General features: G+C 36.6%; 1 protein-coding gene across 12 annotated transcripts in view; it reads right to left on the bottom strand.

Annotated features, from left to right (window-relative positions):
• DYNC1I1 (dynein cytoplasmic 1 intermediate chain 1) overlaps positions 1 to 26,759 on the bottom strand; it is a 331,611-nt gene that overhangs the window by 282,455 nt on the left and 22,397 nt on the right. For 6 of the 12 annotated variants that reach the window (XM_078342739.1, XM_078342738.1, XM_003733588.5 and 3 more), the window contains exons 2-4: positions 18,043 to 18,159; positions 12,326 to 12,440; positions 9,514 to 9,604 (exon numbers count right to left, since the gene is read on the bottom strand). In XM_078342739.1, coding sequence (XP_078198865.1) covers positions 9,514 to 9,604; positions 12,326 to 12,440; positions 18,043 to 18,150 — 314 coding nt within the window. In that variant the 5' untranslated portion in view covers positions 18,151 to 18,159. Of the gene's footprint in view, positions 1 to 9,513; positions 9,656 to 12,325; positions 12,441 to 18,042; positions 18,160 to 26,759 lie in introns of all 12 variants that reach the window. The other 6 variants (XM_078342737.1, XM_003733590.5, XM_009002396.4 and 3 more) reach the window with 2 other exon arrangements.

A 26,759-nucleotide genomic window follows, 5' to 3' on the forward strand; every position in this document is an offset into this window, starting at 1 on the left:
AACAGAACTTCATATTTTAAACCTTTTACTGATTCATTACTTTGCAATTTCTTCCAAAATTCCCCTTTCATTGGCTCAATTTTATTTTCTTAGGTTCAGTTTATTAGACAGAAAGAAGTGAAAATTTTTAAAAATCCTTGGCTATGTGTTGAAAGTATAACTTAGGAGTAAAAGACATATGTCTATGTTGCATATACCCTGCACTCTGGTGAGTGGGTAATTTCTTCCTGTTCAGCTTTTACCTAAAGTAAGTTGGTAGTTTCCACTCTTCTTTCCACCTTTATTAGACCTCATAGCAGAAAGCCTTAGAGTTATTTCCTAAAGAATGTTTTCTTTTGGTTTTGCTTTTTTTTTTTTTAACCTTTTCTAGTCTTTGGCTATAAGAAAGAGATGCCCAATAAATATCTGGAAGGCAGTAGTTAACAAATCTCTTATTTGTAATGCTAACACTCAGTATGGCTAAGGCACTTTCATACACTGTTGGCAGCATTTAAATTAGTAAAGTTCTTCGGGAAGTAATATGCCAATATGTGGCAAGAAGCATAAAAAATAGAATTACCCTGGACTAGTTTTGCTCCCAGGAACTCAGCCTATGAAAATAAAACAGCATCAGTAATAATAATAATAATAACAAAAAACAATAATAATGATTATGATGATGACAACTACCTACAAATCATCAAATCCCATGGTCATTTCTTGTTCCTTATCTTTGCTCTCTCTTATTTTTGTCACTATTGGCTCCTTCTTGGCATAGTCTTTCTTTTCGTTTCCTTGCCCCTAAAATCTTGTTTTTTTTCCTCCTACTCTGTGTTTTTGGCAGTACCTTTTACTCTTTCCATTCCAATAAAGACAGGCATTATCCAACCCGGAGACTGTCTTCTCCTCTCACCTCTGTACTCTCAACCCGAGGCAATCATACAGATGTCCATATATCCTCTGCAAAATATCCCCAAAGTCCTTATTACCATTGAGTTTTTCTCTGAGTACACATATTTGAGTGCTGTAACTACACAGCAGCGTTGCCTTAGATTCAAATTAAATGTCTCAATTTACTAGTTCTTTAGAAGTAAGAAGCATCTTTATATTCCTTGAAGGTCTAGTATAGTATCTGATAGAGAGTAAATTCTCAACTGTTACTGAATGACTAGATGAATGAATGAACAAATGACTATTCTTTACCTGACTTTTCTGTAGATGGGTGTGACATGTAAGGGCAAGTTGATTCCAAAAGAAATAGTTTTTACTTTTTTATTTTAAAAATTAAATAATAAATCAGGGCATGTCTGCCCAACTGTCTTAATATCCACCAAAGCACTTATAGAAAACTCAGTCTTACTCAACATGATGTCACCACGTGGTCATCAAAGAGTTTTCAGACTCACTTCCATACTCAAGAAGGGAAGCGTATCTTAGCTAATAAAAATGCTGACCACTGGATAGGCATGATGGCTCATGCCTGTAATCCCAGCACTTTGGGAGGCTGAGTCAAGAGGATCACTTGAGACCAGGAGTTCAAGATCAACCTGGGCAACATAGTGAGACCCTGTCTCTTTGAATACATGTGTGTGTGGGGGGGTGTGTGTGTGTAATGCTCACCATATTGCTGATTTGTGCTGAAAAACAAGAGGTCCAGCCATCTTCTCTATCAAGTGAACTTAGTAACTTTAATTAGTCCCTGAAGCAACTGTGCTAGAACTCAAATTTTCATGTTCTTCCTTTTTTCTCTAAGATGAAGAGAAAGCTGAAGGGCAAAATATAGAACTTTTTTGAGTCCCACAGTTTCTCTGAGCTCTTGTTCCACATGTCTTCTCTGTCAAACAAATCACTAGTGACTAATCAGCCAGTAAAAACAGTTTGAGACTATGTAAGCACAGTGCCAAACAGAAAATATCTAGTCAATGCCATTGCTAAATATCTAATTTTTAAAATGCCATTTCCAAAAGTAATACACAGAATAACAAGAACATTTTAAAATCCATCATATCACTCAATCTGTCACATTCATTGAAGTGATGTTAGTTAAGAAAGGATGGTATTTAAATAATGAGTTAATGTTTCACTTCCTGGCCTCAATTTTTTCCTTACTTAGGACTGGCAATGATGACAAAGATTTTCTGATGTCAGAAATAAAAGTGGAACAGTGAAATACACACTCATATCAGGCTTTTTTTTAAAAAGCATTTTTCTTAATTTATGGTGAGAGAATTTTCCATCTGGTGGCTAACACCTGAGCCCCTATATGAAGCTCCAATGTGAGCCACACTAAGCCACATGGGAAGTCCATCTGAGCTGAATTCAATAAGAAATGTAGGGCTTCTCATCATAGAAAAGAGCATGTTTTCCCAAAATCTTACACAGAAGTCCTGCTGTCAAGCAAGCAGTTTCTCTAGAAGAAAACTCAGCCACCCCTTCCTAAAATAGATGCTTACTGTGTTACTATAACCATATGGGTACATACAGTATACTTTGCCTGAAGATGATGATATCAAAAATTTTGAACTTATTGTGCTGCATAAAGAGAAAACCCTATAGTGTAAAAACCTTATTTTAATTTCCAAACAGACTGACTTTTAGCCAACCTTGAATTAGTGACTTCAGTCTCCCTGAAGTCCAATTAGCTGGTAGCATCCTATTAATTTCCTTTTATATAGTGATATTTAAAATATTTTTTGTATAAGCAAAATGTTAATAGTCTTATTAAATTTCCCCCACAGTCTTATATTATTTTATTACGTCTTTCACCTCTACTAATACTTCCTTTATGCCTTCCGTTTAACCTCTGATTTGTCAGAGCATCTTGGAAGATGATGATGCTTTTACCCAAATGGGTCAAGTCCTTTGAGGCCTCTGTAGTTCTAAAGAATCCTGCAGAATCTGACGGTCGAGAAAGGTGAAGGTCTTAAGGATTTCTTTTGAGTATTATGCCAAGGTGGCCTCAGAGCACATTTTTCTTTCCTGAAGTCACTCAAAAAAAGGTGGTAACTATATACAGAGAGGACAAGTTGCCCACAACAAATAATTGCAGCCCAAAAACAAATATCTAAATTTTACCAAAGTTTTCTGTCAATGAGAAACTGAATAGTAACTATATGGGGGCCCAGTGTTCAAGCTGAAGAGAGAAGATTGAAGAAATCTGTTCCTTTGTCCCTGAATTCTAATCTGGAATACACATGAAGCTGAAAGCCAAAGTGACTTTTAATCCATTCCCTTTGTACCATTGTTCTCCTGTCATGTGCTTCAGAAGACATTTCTCCATCTGCTGCATTCAAGGTACCCTAGGGAGGGGTCTCACCTCCCTAGAGAAAAATCTATGAATATTAGGGTTTTGGATTAAGAAATGCTGCTAATTGTGAGCAGAGGCATCAATTTTAAATACTACGGTATTTTATTGGGGCCAATTGGGGGAAATTTGAGGATAGTATAGATACTAGATAAGATGAAAATATATTGAAGTATAAAAATACAGATACTTGATTGGAAAAGCAGGTTCAACAGCTTTCACAGTAAGATGTCATTTATCATTACACATGATGACATATATATTATATAAAAAAATAAGCACTAAGGTTCTAAGAGTGCTAATCTCTGGTGGTGGAAACATGATGTTCTTATTTTGTTGTTTTTGCTCATTTATATTTTCCAGCTGTATAAAATGCACATATGTTGTTTATGTAATACTAAGAGATTTTCAGGTTGAGCACAATGGCTCCTGTCTGTAATCCCAGCACTTTGGGATGGAGAGGGAGGAGAATCACTTGAGACCATGAGTGCAAGACCAAGTCTGGGGAATATAGCAAGACCTTGTCTCTAACAACAACAACAAAAACAATTTAAATTGGCTGGGCATGGTCGTATGTACCTGTACTTCTACCTACGCAGGAGGCTGAAGTGGGAGAATAGCTTAAGCACAGGAATTCAAGGCTTCCGGGCTTCAGTGAACTAAGATTGTGCCACCTCTCCTGCCTAGGTGACAGCGAGACTGGGTCTAAAAAAAAAAATTTTTTTTTAAATAAAATGTTGGAGGAGGGCTAGAATGTCTTGTTTGGTTGAAAAGTAGAACTTAATGATGGTGTTAAGACCAAAGACGGTCAAAAAAAGAAGACCAAAATTAATTCTATTACTACCCCCCATGACAGTTCTCACCAAAGACAAACATCAGAAATCGCCCCTTCAGAGTATTTTGTTAAGGATGTTATGTAATGGGTGTTATTATTGTGACAGGAGATTGCATGGCATCACACTGAGAGATGTTTTAACTTTGAAACCATTTTGAAAGTTTCCTCCCATTTAGAACAGATCTGGGACAGGTTAGCCTACACCCTGGTATCCAGCTGAACTTTATGAGGTCGACACACTTTTCTAAATTTCTGCAGGTCAGTACACCTTCTAGTTCAGCTCTGTCATTGAGAACCCTAAGAAATTACAACTAAACATGAGAAAAGTCCTAGTGCAACATCCCTTATGAGCCATCCATGTGAATGAGAAGAATAAATGTTGGATGAATGATTTTCACTTAGATAGATTCACTTCTGGTTGTTATCTGAAGGTTAGTGAGTAAGTGGTGGGCAACCCGGAATGTGATCTGTAGGGGCATAGATTACAATCTGCCCTTTGCCATGTCATGCTTAATAATTTTACATAATTATTTAAAGATACAGGCAATACTTATTAAAATTGAAAATGACACCAACATGTTCTATGAGAGGATCTAAAAAGATTTTTTCCCATCAGAAAAATGGCTAAATTAAAATTTAAAAAATTATAATAATTTCTAAAACTCACATCCAGTTAGTGTACACCACAATCCTTTCTGGGTACTTTACAGAGTATTACTTTGTATTATCCTCACTATAACCTTATGGGGTAGCTGTGTATCCCTCACATAAATTACCATTAGAGATTATGTAGCATAGAGGTATATGTTATGGAAACTTGAATCAACCTGCCTAAGTAAAAACCTAGCACTGGCTGGGCACAGTGGCTCCTGCCTGTAATCCCAGCACTTTGGGAGGCCGAGGTGGGCAGATCATGAGGTCTAAGAGATCGAGACTATCCTGGTGAACACAGTGAAACCCCATCTCTACCAAAATTAAAAAAATTAGCTGGGCGTGGTGGCTACACATGATGACATATATATCTCCCAGCTACTCAGGAGGCTGAGGCAAGAGAATCACTTGAACCCAGGAGACAGAGGTTGCAGTGAGCTGAGATCGTGCCACTGCACTCCAGCCTTGTGAGAGAGCAAGACTCCATCTCAAAAAGAAAAGCAACAACAACAACAAAAAACCCTAGCACTGTAGCAAAACAACACTCTGTAAGAACTTGAGAAAATTACTTTCTCTTTTGCACATCTCAGTGTCCTCATCTATAAAAAGCAGGATTATACAGTTCATTTAACAAATATATATGTTTTTTAATCTTGGATGTTGTGTTGCCCAGGCTGGTCTTGAACTCCTAGCCTCAAGCAATCCTCCTGTCTCAGCCTCCCAATTAGCTGGTATTATAGTCATGAGCGCAACAAACATGCCTGACTCTACAAACATTTATCAAATATCTACTACATGGGTATCACTTAACTCCTACTTTCAAGGAATTCACTTTCTGTGGATGAGAAATGTGTTCACCTAAATGAAAGCCATTCTTCAGGGCTATATGCTTCATTCTTACATATAAAAAGTGTAAGCTGTTGGTTTCAGATAAATATTCTTTATCATCTTGAGAAAATATTTTCTATTCCTAGTTTACTATATTTTAAAATATAGAAATAAGTGTTTAAATTTCTTAAGTATAATTTAAGTACATATTACAATCATTACTTTTCCTTCTTTGACCTTTCTGTATGCTGAACTATATGGTAACACATTTTCCTATATTAAAATACCTTGCATTTTTGAAACAATACTAATTAACCACAGCATACTATCCTTTTAATATGTTGGATTCCAGTTGTACTCAGTGTATCAAAGATTTTTTTCATTTATGTTTATAAGTAAAACTAACCTTTCAAACTAATCTTTTCAACAGGCTCTTAAAATCTAACAGCTTGTTGCTTGCCAATATAATTAACTGAGCAATGAGTAATTGATTCTACCAAAACTGACCAGGAGAAAGAAGGTAAAACCACAAGCATAAATTTTTTCATTTTTTTATATTTATTTATTTTTTTAAATTGCATTTTAGGTTTTGGTGTACATGTGAAGAACATGCAAGATTGTTGCACAGGTACACACATGGCAGTGTGATTTGCTGCCTTCCACCCCATCACCTATATCTGGCATTTCTCCCCATGCTAGCTCTCCCCAACTCCCCACCCCCACTGCTGTCCCTCCCCTATTTCCCCTCGACAGACCCCAGTGTGTGATGCATAAATTATAAATGAGAAATCGAAGCATAAATTGCAAAACAAATGATGACACTTTAAGTGAAATTTTTAAAATTAAATCATTAGCATAACTGAAAAATTAAATGTTTCTGCTCTCTACCCATTTTTTAAAAATTTTTCTCAACTGCTCTTAAAAATCAGTAAAAGGTGGCTGAGTGCAGTGGCTCATGTTTATAATCCCAGCGCTTTGGGCAGCTAAGGAGAAAGGACTGCTTAAGGCCAGAAGTTCCAGACCGGCCTGGGTAACACAGTGAGACTATCTCTACAAAAAGTAAAAATAAAAATTAGCTGTGCATGGTGGTACACGACTGTAGTCCCAGCTACTCAGGAGGCCGAGGCAGGAGGACCACTTAAGCCCAGGAGTTTGACATTACAGTGAACTATAATTGCACCACTGTACTCCAGCATGGGCAATGGAGCAAGACGATATCTTAAAAATAAAAAAGAATCAGTAAGAGAGGTTTTTGTTATACTTTTTTTAAAGCATTATTTTAGGTTTTTCTCCATAATAAAGTACATTGGGTATGCCAATTTGCAGATTAACTAGTTACAAGGATTATAAGAAATTTTTGCTAATTTTGGCTTTCTAAAGAAAATTTTAGCTTTGGTTTGAAATTTTGACAAATGAATGAGAGAATTTATATGTGCCTTTAGCTATGACAAGATATGTTAAGTTGATTCTTGTTATCTTCTGAAAGATTTTCCATTTCTGAAAAGTTCAAATTCCATACGAATAGGCAAATTTATGAGCATAGAGTTATATTCTTAAGAATTACTGAACCCTTCCCAGTCTCCTGTTTTATGAAGTGTTAAAGTTAATATAAATTGTTTTCAAAGATGTTTCTTCTACAAAAAAAGATATTCAAAGTGGAATTTTTAAAAGCTGAAATATAACATTCTCCTACAATTTAACTTCATATTTATTTTATTAAAGAAAAAAAACATAAATTTGTGTGGAATTTTCCTAAGTTCAAAACAAGGGCAGAATTTACTAATCCATTCCTAATATGTTCTCCTCAAGCAAACTTTGTGCTCAGTTTTTCTGAAAACTATCATTTTCATGCCAATTTTCTTGCATTTCTATGAAACCCGCACTTAGCAAGAGATTTACTTATTGACTTCTAGTTACCCAGACTTGCAAGAATTTTCCTACAAAGAATTGAAGGTAGTGTTGTATTGGGTAGGAGTAGGCTGTACCTCTTCCAAAGTGATTCACAAAGTTAAAAAAAAAACACTTAAGAAGAAGAAAGAAATAAAAAGTGATGTTCTCTGAGAAGAAATAATTGCTGTTGTCCCCAGAGTACTAACGGCATGGGTCAGCTTTCTTTAGAAAGTTTTCAAAAGGGCTCCTCAACTGTGAAGTCAGTAATAGAATTGAATGCTGCCAACTGCACCCTTGAAGCTAAGCAGCAATGACACACACCATCATGGAACAGAAATGGTCAAATACATTAACTTAATGATAGGCCAATGTACCCCCCTCTAAAAATGTGATTATATTGTGCCTGCTCTTGAATAAATGTTAGATCTTACACAACTGGGTTGCTATTACATTTTTCCCCCTCAAAGACCTTTTGAAGTGTTTAAAGCAAAAGATGAGAGAAGACGTGTGCTGCCCCAAATCACAAAAGTGTTTTGTTAAAATAAACCAGCTTTGTGCCCTCAAAAACTCTATTTTTTTTTATTGAAAGCAGTGTCCACTGGTTTCCAAAGGGCCTATCAAAACAGAATATTCAAGTCTGAAGGACACCAATAGGCAGAAATAGGCAAGGTAATTCCAGTCTTACATGTTGGTTTCAAAAACAAAAAAGCCTACAGCTCCAGTCAATGCTAGATTATCCTCATGTCCAGATTTTCAGCTACCAAATTAACAAGGCCTATATAGAAATAGTACATTTTCAGAAGAAAATGCTTATGCTAATGCTTTCAGTGAAAACAGGAAAATGCAAAATTTTATATCTTTGCCCCAATAATATGTATGGAGGCAAGAAATATACACAAAGACTAGAAAGGTACACAGACAAGCCAAAAGGCTGACTTCTTAGAATAGCAGTGCTGTGGATGATTGTTTCTTCTTTTATTTAAAGCTTGATTAAAGTATTTTATGATTTGTTTTTAAATTAAAAGTCAATGATAGAGTTCATAAATTGCCAGACCACAGGCCAAATCTGGCCCATAACTACTTGGAACAAAACTAACATTTAACATGTAGGAGATTATCACCTGAATATCTGAATCTGTAGCTTCTTAAGAAAAATAGGAAACTGGAAAAATTGGGTCCATCACCCCACGTAAGCTCAACCAGCTCGAGCTGAAAGGGGACCAGCTGGTCTTTAAGAATTGGATGTGGTTGCCATACTCACATAAATTCCTGCCTGTGGACCCCGGCATGTGGGAACACTGGTGAAGACAGCTGGATTCAGAGAGTTACAGTAACTCCATCTACATTTATGAAATGTCTCCCTTCTTTTTACATCTTTTTTTTTCTTTTTACATATTTACCTTTTGGATACATCCTTACCTTTTGGACCTCTTCAGTGATTAAATTAGAGAATGTCTGTTTCCGCTTTCAGAAGTTACATAATCTGTGATTCTACATAGTATAATACAAATTTGGCAGTGAACTCACTAAACAGAGGCAGCCAATCCTGATACTACTACTATCAATAATAATATAATAGAAACACTTAGGTGACTGAGTTTTCCAACTAGTCAACTTTACTAAGCAAACAACATGTTTGAAAAATTAAAGTTAGAATTAGAACATCTCAGTATTCCATTCACAAAGATTCTCAAGGAAACAAAAACCAAAGTAAGATAATAAGAGACTGGATATATATTCAATTTATATTTGGTTCTCCCTGCCTTTTTTAAGCCTAAGCTAATGGATATATTTGTGTTTGTTAGGCAAGACACATGGTGCTAAATTAGCCCACTCAAAGAAGGATGATATATATTTATCATTTCTAGGGTTCAAGATCATTGCTATTTCACTACAAATAGCAAGGCACCATAAATGTAAACATAAAATGTCTGAGTATACATGCAGACACATGCACATTTCACAGTATTCTAACAGTGTTGTTGTGCTGTTATCCATCATGGTCTTTTAAAGGGACAATTCTTACCTTGTTAATGGCCCCAGATCGCCTGAGTCTTGGCTTCCAGCTTCACTGGGAGTGCTCACTGATTTCGAGGAGGGAGACATAGGGGTTGGGACTAAATAATGAAAATAACAGGTATCCCATGTTAAAAAATGCAGCGGCTGCACTGGTGAAGAGCAGTGTCAGACAAATCAAAACAAATGGTCCCAAATTAAAGTGGTTGTATGGCCAGGAGATATTGAGATGGGATAAGAAAAAAAAAAAAAAAAAGGAAAGAAAAGGAAGAAAGTCCAGTGAATTGTTTATAGTTTGGAAATTAAAATTTGAAATGATTTAGACAGAATTAACATAGGGATTCTGAGGCCATGTCCACCCTAACAAAGTAAAATGGAGAATCAAAATAGCCATCCAGATAATTCAAGTCAAATATCTCTCTGGCATGAACCATCCAGATAATTTTGATTCTTCCCATTATTTTGTTAGTATAGATGTGACCTATTAAAAATAAAAAAGGGTGTCTATAAAACTTTAAAAGGTTATAAAATAAGTGATTCTCAATAATTTTAAATGGTCAAGGACAGTCAGAAAAATCTGTTGTATGTCTGCATTTAGAGGGAAATGTACTCTGTGGAATATAAGCTGCATTTGCCATGAGAGCCTAAGTGACAGAAAGAGAAAGGGTAAATGTCGAACCTGCTTATTAAAAGTCTTTTTCAAAACAAAGAAAAATGCCAGTCTGTCTTATTTTGGCATTTAATTAATAGTTTCATTCCATTGTACTGTTTACTGTCTTTGGAACTTGTTTTCCCTTGCCTCCAGCAGCTCCAGAAGATACTGCCATGTGCACAGAAGTAAAGTGCTTTACTTCTGAGACAGGAGACCAGTTCAAAGATCAAGGTCAGCACAAGCTGAAAATCTGAGAGCAAGCATAACAAAAGAAAAAAAGCTAAAGCCAATGCAATTTTTCCCTTTTCCTTCAGATACAAGCCAAATGTCCTTCAGACAGAAGCTATACCAAATAGCCAAGATGGCTCCAGGCCAGACAATTCAACGGGTTCTCAATATCACATATGCCAAAGAAGCCATATGGATAGAAAGAAACTTCAGTACTGAAGTGTAGATTCCCATTTGGTTTCAATCATGTGCAATTTCCTTTTATTTATTTAATAGGGTAAAGGGCTTAACTATTTTGCCCAAATCCTATAACACAATGGCAGATCTGTCAAGAAGCTAGGAATTTTCATGTGGTCCCACAATTAATTCACTGATTACCCTCTGAGTAAGCTCAGAGGGTAAGTCAGAGAGATGGATGAAAAATGAAAATGGGGCCCTTGCCAGGGTCCCTTGGCAGCAATGCAGGGATAGTGCAAAAGTTGGTCATGGTTTAGAGACGTTGATCTGTTTTGTTCTTAAAGTTTAATTACTGGCTTTATGTAGGGTAGGGGACACTAGGACACACTACTATTGTGTTTAAGCAGTGTTCACATTGCAACAGAATTTCAAAGGTTATTTTGAGGCACAAATATAATTAATTGTGATGTGTCTAATTTCTATCAGATGTCAATCAAGTAGGAAAAAAGTATACTAGCTCCTAAGTAGAAAAGAAGATCCACCAGTCAAATACAATATCCCCTAGGTTATTTCTCCCACAACATAAAGAAATTAAAAGAATATAATCTTATTGGGGCTTATTATAGCATTGTAGGACATATGATTTTACCTATTGCGAATTGAGATTGAGTATAAAATGCTTTTTAATAGTGCTTTAGTTTTGTATGTATTAGATTATATCCAGCAATATGTCATAATTTGTAAGCTTATTATATATTGTTATTTTTATTCACATTGATATAAACATTTGTCATTTTGTTGTACATGGGATAAATTTTTATTCTTAGTTTAAGTAACTATGGAAATAAATGAAAATTTATTTTAATATAAGAGTGAATTATGGAATTAACTTCAGAAGACAAAGTATTCTAAACAAAAGACCTGAATACTGTATTTATTTTTGTGTATTCTTTTAAAAGGGTTTTTAACTATATTGGATATAATGTAGTTTTACAGACACCCTACGAGTAATCTTAAATATATGGAAAACAAAAGGATAAAAGAAAAATAAAACTATTTATTACATGAGAGATATATAGGTAAGTGACAGAATAAACAAAATATGCACAAGTTACTTTCAACACAAAGAAAACAATTCAATATCTAAGCTTCAGTGATAAAATGAGGTCATAGATAATCCATTAGGAATGAATGACTTAGAGAAGGGGCATTGCAGTGAAAATGCCAATTAGCAATCAAATCCAAATACAATAAAGTCAAATTAATTTAAACTTGCTCATTGGCTGCTAATGTGCCATCATTTTGTTTTCCTTCAAATTTCCCACTGAGCCTTCTATTTTTTCATCATGGACTAACTCTATGCCTGTGGCAGTTATGAAATTCATAACCAGATTCACAGTATTTAGATTGGCAAAGAGAGGCTGGAATTCAGCAATGAAAATGAAGAACAATTTAATAAGAAATTCAAGTATTTCTTGTATTTACCAAGTAGCAACTCATTTAACAAGTATAAAATAATCTAGTGGAGAAGGCTGACCATTTAATAAGTCAATAAGCAGTAAACCACTGACAATTCTGCAACCTTTCCTCCCATCTCCTTCCAGACCCCTCAATTCCAAAAATACATGCTATCTGAAACATAAGCCACAGAATGCCTTTAAAAACAAAAATGTTTAAAAAGCTATAAAGAAGAGTGAACACTGGACATGGTATATCCCACACAAGTTGATTTTGAGGAATAGTAACAGGAAGCACTTTTAAGTACCTAGAGGCGGCTCCGGTGAGATACCAATGCTTTGCAGCAAAGCCTCTGTCTCTCGTCGTTTGCGATCCAGATCAGAGTCATCCTGAACGGGTTCTTTCTTCTGCTGCATATCAGCCTAGAAGTAGACGTCCATAAGAAAAGTTAGCAACATTACTAAATGTATGCTTTTCCTGGCTGAAACTAAAAATGATAAATGCATGGTAGTGAAGACAAGGTGAAAGCCCTAAATAGATATAATCACATGTATAAAGGATGAATAAACACCATAATTGCTCCATTTAATAATTACTGGCCCATTACTTTCTCTTGATTGAGGGCTTTTTCCTGCTTCTATCACATGGGATGAAAGTTTCTCTCACGGGTTTTGGAAGAGAAAATGTCAAGGCAAAGTATTTCTGACTGGGGATACAATAAAAAAAATTCTGTCTTTTTTTTTTTTTTGGACCTCCTTGTCTCTTCTGGGGTATCAGTTTTTGATGACTGTGTGTTTGTAATATTCTGGCCCCATGTTTGGGATTGTGCAAACCAGGAATTGTTGGGATCTTGCTGAAAAGTAATACTATTTATAATAATTTGTGACCATAAAACACACTATTTGTATGGGTAAGACAAGTTTGCCATGTTTTAAAATAAACTGGGCTAAAATCTGTATTAAGGCATGTCATCAATATTGATATGCCTTGGTACTTGATTCTGATTTTCACAGTATTTCATTATATATACTAACTAGAAGAAGAAAATTATCATGTAGAAAATATAGTACAACAAATCATTTACAAGAAATTCCTTTCACAAATTCTGTCTAAAAACACATCATGTTTTTCATACTGGCCTCTTAAAATCAGTATTGTATGTGTGTTTTTACAGGATAGTGACAAATTAAAATGCAAGTAAACAAGTTCTGTGGTGGGATTCTGGGAGAAATTAAAAAATTCCAGGTCTCTTCTCTCTTTCATAACACAGTTATTACTTAAAGTAGTATGTGCCCCACAACTGAAATGTGATAACATCATGTTTGATGTGTAACTACCTCACAACAAAGCTTTGTGGGCTTACAGAAGTGAGGCTGTCTTAAAGCCTGTCCAAAAGCATTTCGTTATGAGACATACCTTCTTCCCTATGGGAAGTTGGGTACCCTAACAAGTACATTACTTTCTTAAGGCATGCAGAATACATTTCGAAGCAGTGAAGCATTAGTAACACTGTAGTATCTATAAGCAGAAAGAGTTTACTCAACTTTTGACTTACTCCCAGAGGGTGATCTACACACTGATTATAAACTAAGTGCATCTTTGCACATGTCTCTGGGTTCAACAATTCTGAAGCACTCATATTTTTGAAGTCTATTTGTCATTAGAGGGAAAACTACCATCTGAAGGCCAGTAAGGGCTAGTAAGAGTCCTAGAGTATTTCAGACACTCTGCATTACCCAAAATTATGAAAAGGCAGTTTAATCTCTCATCAGTGAAGATATTAAAGTTCATATTCTTTTCCAGTTTTAACATTTAAACTACTGAGGCAAGTTCCAAAGTTTATGTATACAACAGAGGCAAAGATAGAACTGAGATGAGAAAAAACATGTTGCCAAGTGAGGATCTATATCTACTACATAATCCTGCTATGTTTTAAAGATTCAACAAGGAGTGATTTTGCAGTATTAGTAATTAAAAATCTTTAAGATGCCTTTCTCAGCTAGTCATATTTCTGCTTGTGGAGAGTAATCACAGCTGAAAGCCAGAGAGGATAATCAAAGAAAGAAAAATTTGTCAGCTGAGAATTGTCAATCACTTTTCCAAAGACATTTCCACATTTATTAGATAAACATGTGAGAACAGGCCAGGAAGCCCCTGCTCATTCTACCTTGCAGCAATTCGGCAGAAAGCCAAGGACAGAATGAAACTTCAGGGTGGCCCCCACTCAGCTCACCTCATTGCATTAAAGCCAATTTTTCATAAAATTGGGCCAGTGTCTTAAATGGTGGCCACTATATTTATTTTAAAATCAAATTTCATACATAATATCACAGCCAAGAAAGCAGTTGACAACCAAAAGGGCAGAGGGTGGTAATTTTACACAACATGGACACAGTTTTCTGAATTCTGTGGATATAATCAACTTGGGTGGTCCTAATTCACACTCCTTTTTAGAGTCATGGCAAAAAAAGGCACTCAGTGTAGTATTAAAGAGCATTTCTTTTCTTTTTAATGTTAAATTTATTTTTTTTATTTAAAATATAAGCCTAAAGAATGTTTATAAAAATCCAGGCTATTTAAAGCTATTTCTAATTCTCTATAAACAACACAAAACTAGAAAATCTTAAACTCAGGAGTCAATGACAGTGGCCAGTCGATATCCCATGGATTCAGGATCAGAAGTTTCCAAAGAAATTTGCAGAATAAAACTCCAAATTCTTAGAAAGGATGTCTGGGACCTGCCTCTCAAACCTGCCCTGATTAGTTCCTATGTTCATTTATTCACCCATTCATTCATTCTATAACTCCTTTTTGAATGCCTATCATATGGTAAAATCTACATTAGACATTGACTCAAAGATTAAAAAAAAAATCAACAAAAAAAGCATATAGCCCTGACCTTGAAAGCTTGCCATCTATCAGGAGAAAAAATAAGTGAAGGGGAAAATATAACACCTTGTGCTAAATGGTTTGATAATGTCAATGATAGGATGCAGAACTAACCTAGTTACTGGTAAAGAAAGGTATCAGAGGCAGCTTCCTGGAGAAAGTGACATTTGAGATGAGAATGGAAAGACATACAGTTAACAGCCAGTTGAAGAACAGCCAGGTAAAGTTCACAGCCAGGCGAATGATGATAGGAAGAAATAGGAGATCAGTGAAAGCAGAAGAAAGAGAACATCTTAAGCTCTCTATCAAGAAATAATGTAGTCCATCAGAGTATACGTAAGCAGCTGCATCTCACGGGAATGTAGATTTTAGGGAGAAAAATAATGGAGGTGAAAAGAGTCCTGTTATACCTGTCCAGGCCTGATGATCACTGCAAATTGGAGTAGGGGGTGGTAAAAGAATGACTGCAGGTTTCTGACCTGACAACTGGCTGGATGAGCCTTAGAGGTAGCCCCTCTTTATTGCCAGTCTCCTTCATGTTATTGGAGATAAAGCAAGGCTAGCTCTAAGACTTAGATCTCTGCAGTCCAGCTTCCCCATGTGAGAAAGTATCAGAATAGATTACTTCCAGATTCCTTTCAGTCATAAAATGCCCAGTTTCATGAAACTAGGGACCTTGAATTTCAAGACCCTTCCAACAATGGGACATTTCTGAAAAATGGCCTCACCAGCAGAGATCTTATAAATGTATGTGACCATTCTATGAAGTCCCATTCATCTACTCTCATAGCTGATCTCAGAAGCAGAATGACAGCTGCCTTTCACTGATCTCAGATCAATCCTCTTGAATCTGTGAGGAAGGCATCATTACTTTCTCCATTTTACAGAAGAGAAAACAGGTTCAGAGAGGAATCATACTCATTCAGGGCCATTCTGTGAAGGGCAGATCCAGGCTTCCCAGCCATGTTCAACTCAAAAGCCCCTGTGCGTAACCACTGTGTTTACTGTCTTATGTCTTACAGCCTCGGCTGCTCAGAAGCAACCAAATCAGCACAGTCTGCAGAGAGTGCATGGACAAAACCAAGGAAAGATCTCTTTGAGGGGAGATGGGTTGTGAAGGGAGAAGATTTCAAGCCAGGAGAGGCATTAAAAATTATGTGGTCCAATGGATCCCAAAATCTAGCCCTGCTTCAGATCACTCAAATCAGAAAATTTGAGGATGAAAGACTCAGACTCTGTATTGCCATCTGACTCTGTGGAGGACAGTTCAGTTATCACAAGCCTTAGTCACCACACCAGTTTAGAAATGAGAAAACTACAACTTCATATGATGTCAATTTTAGAACCAGGCAGCAGCTAGGAATGTCTAGAGTCCTCCACTACCTGCAGCCTTCAACTTCCCAGGGCTGTTTTTGCTGTGAAAAAAGCTAAATCTCCATCAGGAAAAAATACTTGGTTATAGAAGCAAAAAGCGTAGCCTACTTCCATCAGTTTTGTTTGCCTGCAATTTCCCCAAAACGTGTAAAATGAAAAAAGATGAAGCAGACAGCATAATTTGGAACCAAATTTCCCATATCACATCACATTTTGTGGTAATTCTATGAAATTCAAGTTGGACATTAGAGTGTCAGTTTAAAAGGAAACTGGTTATTAGTAAAGGATAGCAGGTGCTTTAAAGCTACAGTAAGTGTTGTCATTTGAGGGAAAGGAAATATAATAACTTAATTTTTTTTGGCTTTGCAAGGAAATGAATAGCCATTCTTTATCAATTCTCACCTCTACTTCATTCAAAGACTGCGTACGTAATAGCAAAGATCTCAAAGGGAAAAAACATTATGTGTGATGTCAAGGACAAATAAACGATCACATCAATCAACACATAATGGCATGGAGAGATGAGAGATGTCAGAAGGCTAAAATGCAACTGCAATTATCTATTACTTTGTTGGAAAATAATAATTGTTGTAAATCTGTTACCTTGGTCTCTCAGCCTTGTAGTATGAAACAACACTTATTTATATTGTAAGGCATCAAAATAAGTTTTCTTTGTCCTTACAGAAGAACTGCATAGGAGAGCAGCTCTGGTTTCTATACACAAAAGCATATCACACTACATGAAGTTATCTTCTTAGAAAACTATTCAAAAATATTTTTGACATCTGGTTAAGATGTAGCCTATTCCTACACTGCCACAACAAATTAGAGAATTAAAAATAAATATTTATTTGATTGACATAGTGAAAGAAAACATGATAATGACAACAAGGCATTGGATTGGAATTATAGAGTCCTAGATTCTAAGTCTAGGATACAGAAAAGCTACATAAATTAAAAATAAATATTTATTTGATTGACATAGTGAAAGAAAACATGATAATGACAACAAGGCATTGGATTGGAATTACAGAGTCCTAGATTCTAAGTCTAGGATACAGAAAAGCTACATTTTACCTCTTGGTCTCTGCTGCTTTGTTGGCATAAAGAGGGGCCTCAATGGAAAGTCTCTGAAATTTTTGCCAGATCTAACGTAATAATTCTCTGTACTGTACTGTCCTATCTACCTTCTTATTAAAAGAACAGCCTTCCCCTTAACAAACCTAAGATACTTATTTACCATAAAAAAGTACACCACTTTGGAAATAATGGAAATCCATTGGCATAGTTTTCTAATTTTCTCCTAAAATGTTCCTGCTGGTAGATTTTTCAAAAAATCCTTTTATTAAAACTAAAACTTATTAGGTACTAACTATATTCTAGGTACTGCTAAGTACAACCCCACAAAATAAATGTATTAATATTCTCACATTAAAATAGGAAACTGAAGGGACAGAGAAAGGTGAAGAAGTTTCTAACCATAACAAGATCACAGACCACCCATAGAATTCTGTTCACATCTGTGATGAACCTGGGGTTTGGAGGCATCTGGAGCCTCTGGACCCAGTGTTATCCCAAATTTAGGTGATGGCTGACCAGCACATAGCAGAGGGCAATGACTTTATCATGCAAATAGGGAGATAGTCATTCATTTTATTGAGATAGCATAAAAGGATTCTTTTAGGGGTCCTATTTACCCATTTGACCAGCCCCAAGTGATTTTCCTTTTTTCTCCATAACACCCCAACACACAGGATTTACCTCTTTCTTTTTCCTCTCCTCTTCCTTCCGTTTTTTTTCTTCTCTTATCTGTGCTAAGCGCTGCTTTTTGCGCTCTAGCTCAGCTTTTAAGTCACTTTTGTCAGACATGTTGGTTTCCTTGGAGAAAGAGAGAAAAAAAGTGAACATATATATAAATAACTTTTATGCATATCATTGCAAAAATCATTGGAATGAAAATGTGACTGTTGGGTGATCAACAAGAGGTTGTATGATTTAGTCTATGTGAAAGAATCAGAGAAACAAATTAAGTTAGATCTGGTCTAATGATATAAAATACTTACTTTTTAGGTATATATACATAAATATTTGAAAAATACAATATTATTATCTGGTTTAAGCAAAAATAGCAACTTCAAGATAACCCATTTTCTGTAGAAGTTTCTTAATAAATAAACAAACATAAATAAGAGAATCAAAAAGAACCATCATCATGGCTTCCAATTTAGATGATAATGGAGCAATTCATCTCCACACGGAGAAAAGAAAATAGGCTGTCATAAACCCTTAGAGACGTGCCCTGCTTGAATTTCTATGGACTCAATAAACATTCCTCCACTGAGCTTGGATGCATGTAGATTTCATTTTGCCTAACATTATTTGCATAAGGGAAGACAGCCACTGAGGACCTAAGATGTTAATCTTCTTCCTCTGTATAACTCCTCCTGAAGTGTCACAATTAATTTCATCTCCAGCACAACCCTATTTCTATAAAACTTTCATTTGCATTCTGAATGCAATATTGCTTATTCTGGCACTTTCTCTTTCCAAAGCAAAGGGTGTTTGTGAGTACAGGGAATGGGAGATAACACCATGACAAGTTCCTGGGAAAATTTATCCAAACAAGATTTAATTTCAATGTTAATCATGGTGGCGATGCTGGTAGTGATAGTGCCAGCAATATTTATTTATTTATTTATTTTTGAGACGGAGTTTTGCTCTTGTTACCCAGGCTGGAGTGCAATGGCGCGATCTCGGCTCACCGCAACCTCCGCCTCCTGGGTTCAGGCAATTCTCCTGCCCCAGCCTCCTGAGTAGCTGGGATTACAGGCACGCGCCACCATGCCCAGCTAATTTTTTGTATCTTTAATAGAGACGGGGTTTCACCATTTTGACCAGGATGGTCTCGATCTCTTGACCTCGTGATCCACCCGCCTCAGCCTCCCAAAGTGCTGGGATTACAGGCTTGAGCCACGGTGCCCGGCCAATATTTTTAAATAAAATCAGTTCAAAGAAGACTCTTACCAATTGCCAATGATTATATATTTGAGTCTTTTGTGCTCCCAACTGAAACTAACAAAATGGAAACCTTGAGAAATGAAGAGCCCCCAAACCAAATTTCTAAAATAATGGTGGAAAAAACTGACCATACAAGTCATGAGTATTCATTCGCATACTATTTATATGCAACTAGAATAAATGTATAATGTATCTTGAAGTAGATGAGAGAGCAATGGAAGGCAAAAAAATACCAAATAATACAGAACAATGAAAAATTCTCAAACTTCTTGTCATTGTCCCCAGGAGGTAATCATGAATCTGCAGTCATTCTAGGACATACTTTCAGACAAATACACAAATTGGGAAATACACCATGTTTCTACTATACACATTTCTGCTCACAGTGTGACAGCAGAGATTTGTGAAATAATCATACTGATTGCAATAATCAATCTCTGCCATTCATGATCATACTCTGTCTTCATTTTTCAACAAATATTTGCTGTATTTAATGTGTGCTATGTACTTTATAATGAATAGGGATACAAAACTAAGCAAAACCAGATTCTCTCCTTCAAAGAGCACATAGCTCAAATTTGTAGACGTGCAGTGTGGCTGGAGATGCTCTCTGAGATACTGGCTTATTGATTACTCAGTGCTTTGACATTCATTATCACATATAATCCTATCAATACAAGTACACCAGTATTATTATTAAGTTCTTTTTATAATTAAAACAAAGGAGGCTCAGCAAGAACTGATTGCCTAGCCAATAGATGACAGAACCTAAATTCAAGCTTGCCCGTGCTCTGACCTACTACATGTTTGTAATCCCCAGTGTACAAGTTTAGAAGAACGTAAAACAAAATGATAATCAAGGTCTGGTGGAGTGGGCCAGAGGAAGCATTGAGGAATAGGTAGAATTGGAACTGGGTATTGAATGAGGTCAGGAACTAGCAAAGGAAGGGAATATTTGGATGTGCCAAGACACCTGTCAAAGAAGGAACTGAATGACTGACAGCAAGAGATGTGGATGAATTCAAGTCAAGAAACAGAAAGTTGAGGCCAGGTGTGGTGGTTCCTACCTATAACCCCAATGCTTTGGGAGGCTGAGGTTAGAGGACAGCTTGAGGCCAAGAGTTCAAGGTTACCATGAGTTATAATCATGTACGATACTCTAGCTTAGGTAGCAGAGTGAGATTCTGTTTTAAAAAAGAAAAAAAAGTTTAGTTGGTAAGAATGGATATGTGGAGGCAACCAGGAAAACCTTGAAAAAACAGAAAATTGAGTTCTATTTGGTGTAATGGGTAATGGAAAATTATAGCAGATTTTTGAAAAGAAAAGTGACAAAATAAAAATGGAATTTGCTTAAGCCTATTCTTGTCCCTGCCTGTATGACAGACTGGAGCAAAAACTAGAAATAAGGCAAGCTGCTGGGAAACGAATGCCAACATCTCTCTGATTTAACTGCACCTGCAGGGGGATGGGAGGCGAATGTGGAGACAGAAAGTAGAGGATGTGCACTGGGGAGAGCACAGCCAAGTGGGACCAAGAAACTCTTAGTAGCCTTTAAATGTGGAAGCAAAAAAGGAAGGTCCAGTAACAATTTGACTTTGAGAGGGCAAAGAGGATGGCAGTAAAATTAGGAAGAAAAGGCAAAGAGGAAAATGGTGAAAAAACCTTGCAGTGTGCATGTCATAATTTGAGTATTAATGGGACTTCTGAGCAGAATGCACAAATACAACATTACAGATGGGGAGAGAAGGGAGATGGGGGACTGAAGCTGAAGAATAGAGTTTGCAGTCATCCAAATACAAAGGGCTATTTCAATAGGTGATGCAATTCAAAGTCTTAACAGAGCCAGGGGAATAACTGAGCAAGCAGAACAGTGACTGAGGCCAGCCAGAGAGGAAATGTTCTGTCTATAGGAGGCAGCTCCACCAGCTCTGACTGAGGTTCCACAGACCCATGCTGTCAGATCTTCTATCTTTTCGTTTCCAAGAAAAGCCACAGAACTCACAAAAGTGAAGTTTATCACTAAAATACAGGTTGCCAATTATTTTCAACAACAATGGGTAAAATTCCTGGCAGGAATTCCAGAAGTCATCTGAGAAGTTAGAAACACCCTTGACCAATGAGGGTCTATGTAACTAGTGTGCTGGAAATGTTTTAGCAGTCAAAAATGAAATGTATGATCAGAAAAATCACTGTTAAAGCAATAGCTGTTTCATTCTAAGCTGAAAGCACCAAGGAGAATCTTCTTAGGAAATGGGACTTTTCCCCTTCTCCATATTTCCCCAGCTTTTACTTGACCATTCCCCAACATCTATTCACCTTTCTTCAATTCATCAAAACTGTCTGGCTCAACTTCAGTAATATTTATGGTCATTAAGGAGCAAACCATAACATAAGCATATCTTGTATTTGTTATGATTTTCTTTCAAGGAACCTCACTTACAAAAGGGAAGTAAGGTGTACGCTCAGAAATTTTCTGCAAAGTGCAAAGACTTTATTGCAAATAATGAATATGTCTTACAATGTTGATCATTTAAGTTGGTATTCCCTGCCAGAGAGTAATAGTTTAAAGATAAACAACAAAAACTACTTATATTATTTGGGTCATCACTACTTAATATAATCTTTTTTATATTAAGTAGTGATGACCCAAATAATATGTCACTCTTTAAATGCAGTAGGTTACAATGTTAGAAGACACAGCTGTAAAGGGCTTTCCACTTATTGATTTTGGGATCCATTCCAAAATAGATGCTTAGCATCAACCCCTAGGAGAATAAGGAGTCTCAAGAGAATGCTGCATAAAGGGTTGGGAAAGTACACATTATAGTGAATGAATGAGCTTTTACACATAGTAAAATGGCTTAAATAGTGGCATTAAATGCAGTGCCAGCACTGAACTCCATAGGATTTCCTGGGGGGCTTGCTAGTCTGACCCACTAAATCTCCCTGGACATCAAACAAAGCAAATGGAAGAGCAAAGCATGAGGGACATGAGTTATAGAGATTCCTGTGGCTAATGCAGGTCATTGCCAAGGCAATTCTGATGTGCTCAGTCTAAGAAAATAAGAGTCAAAGCTACCTGCTGCTAATTATTGCTCATTTACTTCATACACATAAAAATCTGGTCTCTCATTTACAAATGGCAAGGGGTCAAGTGGGTAAATCAAGCCCCCCTCTGGGTATAGGACTCCTCCATTTCTGATCATCAGCATGTTCTACCACACACCGGCCAACTCTCAGCTTGACTCCACCCAGAGTTAGGAGCAGTCACAACTCAGTCTCTCCCCGGCCCCATCCATTCTGGGATCAGTTGCACTTTAGCACTCCCTGCTCAGCATCCTCGGAGCAGAGTCCCATATTCAGAACTCTTTTTCCATTAGTGACATCTCCCCTTCCTCACTCACTTTCACCTACCTTCGTTGCCAAATTCACACTTCTTATCTCCATCCATGCCCCCCGACAAACCCTCCAGCTTTGCTATTACTGAACACAATCCCCACTTCACCCCATGTCTTTCTTTGTCAGTCAAGTTATACTCACCCCAAAATAGATGTCTCAAAGTTCAAATTGGCTACTACATTTATCCTAGACTCCATACATGAATCCCTAGAGCCTGCTAACTTTTTTCAAATTTCAACTCTCTACTACTGATTTCCCTTTTGTTCCTTGATTCACCCTTTATCCTCTGCGTAGTGTTGTTACTATAGCTCGTCTCTAATCATCCTCCCAAATGTCTCACTTCTGATCACTTTGGCTCCAGCCCATCTCTGATCCAGTAGGCTGTCATCCTTTGGATCCAAATAAATGAGTCAATATAAGTAAAGAGCTAAAAATAATGTCTGGCAAATACTAAACAACCAAGAAAAGTTGTTCCTCCTCTTCCTCTTTCTCCTTTTCCTTTTATATTATTACCATTAGTTTACCCTGCCCACTCCTGCCCACATCACCAGTTGCACCAGTTGCACCCTAACTGCACCCTGAACCAAGTCATCACTTAAAGTTCACTGCAATCATTTAAAAAGTGTTACTGTGAGAATTACAGGAAAGGCATGGGGTATTACTGATTTAATACCAATACTTTGGAAGTGAGGAAACCCAATCTGTGTTCCTAGTGATGCACTTCAGAGCAAATAGAGGGAGCTTCTCTATCTAAATGAGTTATAAAATGGAAGGCATGTGGGAAAAGGAATGTGACTCAAAAAAAAAAACCTTAAAAAAATTAAGTGTAGTCATTTAACAGTAAAAAAAATTATTCTCAATTTTTTCTTTTGAACATAAGAATTACATATCAAGCTGTCCCCAGCAGGCATCCCCAGCACCTTACCTACTTCCCCCAGATGGGTTGGTATATGGTGGTGATAAGAAGTTAATTACAGGGAAGGTCTCTCCTGTTGTTCCATTATACAAATGGCTCATGGTCCTAAGTTTCCTTCTTTTTTTTTTTTTCTGGGACTGTGTCTTGCTCTGTTGCCCAGGCTGCAGTGCAGTGGCATGATCTCGGCTCACTATAACCTCTGCCTCCTGGGTTCAAGCAATTCTCCTGCCTCAGCCTCCTGAGTAGCTGGGACTACAGGTTTGTGCCACCACGTCCAGCTAATTTTTTGTATTTTTTGATAGAGATGGGGTTTCATCAACTTGACTAGGCTGGTCTTGAACTCCTGACCTCAGATGATCTGCCTGCCTGGGCCTTCCAAAGTGCTAAGATTGTTAAGTGTAAGCCACTGTGCCCAGCCCCTAAGTTTCAATAGAGGAAAAAATGGGGAGAGGATAGAGGGAGGAAGATATAAGAGAGAAATGTGAATACTGAGGAGGGAAGAAATAAAACTAAAGTCAATTTCACATCTTCCCTTGCCTTGCCAGGTTCCCCTACATCTCCTTCACATTTCTTATGTCCTCACATAACTATAGAGAAAGGAAAATATCCAGCTTTTCTCAAATCCAACAATGAGATCTATCACCTCCATTTTTATTTCTGTATATATCGTCATGGTATGGTTTGGTCCTATTTAGAACAAGTGTCTAGCAGAGGAGATGCAAAGGGTTTAATTCTGTTTACACAGCTGCTGAGTAACAACATCTCCCAAGGCTTAGTTTTTGAACAATATAGATCTCTATTTCCTTTCGGTTGTCTAAGTTGGCAGCCGTTTGGGATTCCATTCCTAATGCTGGCATATGCAAATGTATTTTTAAGCTTAAAGTCGGAATCCTAGGAGGTTTAAATCATTGCCCAGCTGTTGCCAGCCTTATTGAAAAAATAACCAGAAATAAGTTCTCTTTTCCTGCCTGAAAATAATTGCTCTTGTCAGCTCTTCACTATCATGTATTGAACTTTTCATCTGCCACTGGATGAAATTTGATCTTTCACAGCCTCATTTCATCTGCTCGGTTTCTCATAAAATGCAGCTGCCTCCTTCCACCTGAATGGGAGGACAAAGGATGATATGGACAACAACCAGGAGCCCATTTTTACAGCTATAGTTCGGTCAATAAAAAGAGGGAGATAGACATCTCAAGAGGGAGTTGGCTGGTAAAAGGTGGGTTATTTGCTAAATTTTTACAGCCATCAGTACACTATGAAAACAAAATTTTAAATAAAATCCATCTTATAGTAGGATGATGCTCAAGACTGTTCTACTAATACCACAGAAGAGCAGTTCTCAAATATTTATCAAATATAATCCCAGTACCCTGCAATACTCTTAAAAATTATCAAGGACTCCAAAGAGCTTTGGTTTACATAGGCTATCTATTAACATTAATCATGTTAAAAATTAAAACTGATAAAACTATTTATTTAATAATTTATTTTAAAACAACATATATGTTATTTGTTAATATTCTGTGAAAAAAATAACTACAATTTCCAAGACAAAAAAAAAGATAGTAAGGTGAGTGTAATTCTTTTACATTTTCACATATCTTTTTAACATCCGGTTTAATAGAAATCAAATGATTTCTTATAGCTGCTTCTGCATTCAATCTGTTGTGATATGCTATTTTAGTTGAAGTATATGAAGAAAACCTGGCCTCACATAGATATGTAATCTGAAAAAGAAGTAGTATTTTAACAGTCTCTTGAGGTAATTGTGGATATTCTTCACTATTACACCAAAAGTCAACAAATAGCTGTTTCTTAAAGGTCACTGCAATGTGAATATGAAACCATATCAATTAATGAACTTTCTGTACTCTGTTACATTATAATCCATTGGTCTATCATAAACGTTGACTCAATCTTTTACTCATGTATGATTTTATAATGTCATGAGTAGCTTCCTTGGAAAACATAAGTAACTGGAAAATAATAAATTATGCAGACCTTCCAAATGTTGACACATTTTATTATAACTGAAAAACAAATTTAGTAACGTCATCTCCAATCTCTTCAGAAGTCTTTAGGTGTCATAAAACTGTCAAGCTCAGGGTGGCAGATATAAGTTGTCCAAAATTCTAATTTTTGCTCGAAAGCTCAAATTTTATCATTAGCAACAAATATTGTCAGTTGTGTGCTTGAAGTGACAAGCTCAAACCATTGATTTTTGAGAAAATGTCTACCAAATACTGAAGTCTGAATCACCCTAGTTTGTCAGATATTCAAGTAAAAAATAGTGTTTCCCTTGTTTTTTTAAAGGGAGCTAGTTTAGCTCACAATTCAAACTATTGAACAAATGTTTTTCCTCAAGACAACTATTGAGCTTTGGTAGGTAGCAGAAGGCTTTGTGTGTTCCCATTTGTCACACAGTAAGACATACACCCAAGAGTAGAGATTTAATGTAACTAATTTTTTTTCTGCTTTATGAAAGGCATACTTAAGTGAAACTGGGTTATTTTTTTTAACTGTGCATGTAGCAGTGAAATTTGGGTCGCCACTAGTACAGTTTGGTGCCACTGCCTCAAATCACATTGGAATACCAGTAATTTTACCCATGATTGCTTTTATACCATCACTGCAAATGTCAACACAGTAGAAAAGACAGATAACATTTTAGTGTTATTATGAAAATAGCTTTGACCTTACAGATCCCAAATGTTTCTGGGGATCCCCTGGGGTTCCCCAACTGCACTCTGACTTAACCTAATTCTGATAAGATAGAGTTGATTCTAAAGCCTACAGAGATATTTACTTAACAAAATTTTGCTAAGTGTTTATATAAATAATCTAAACAGAGGGAGTTCAGTCTCTTTCTTTTGAGGAAAAGAAATAGTGAAAGACACAGTATCTAAATCACTAAGCATGAAAAATTCAAATTAGAGTCAGGAATTCCATAAACTATGATTCAGAAATACCTGGAAGACCTAAGTAAAACCTCTAGATATAGCATATAGAAAACCAGTTGGGAAAGCGAGGCCTTGAATAAAAGCCCCCATAGAACAATGTGTGAAAGATTTAGCACTTGTCTAAGCCAGGTAACAGGTAAGGAAGACTATTTGAAAAGCCTGTTTTCATTCTCCATTCTCCT

This window comes from Callithrix jacchus, chromosome 11 (genome assembly GCF_049354715.1).
Source record: "Callithrix jacchus isolate 240 chromosome 11, calJac240_pri, whole genome shotgun sequence".
Taxonomy (NCBI): domain Eukaryota; kingdom Metazoa; phylum Chordata; class Mammalia; order Primates; family Cebidae; genus Callithrix; species Callithrix jacchus.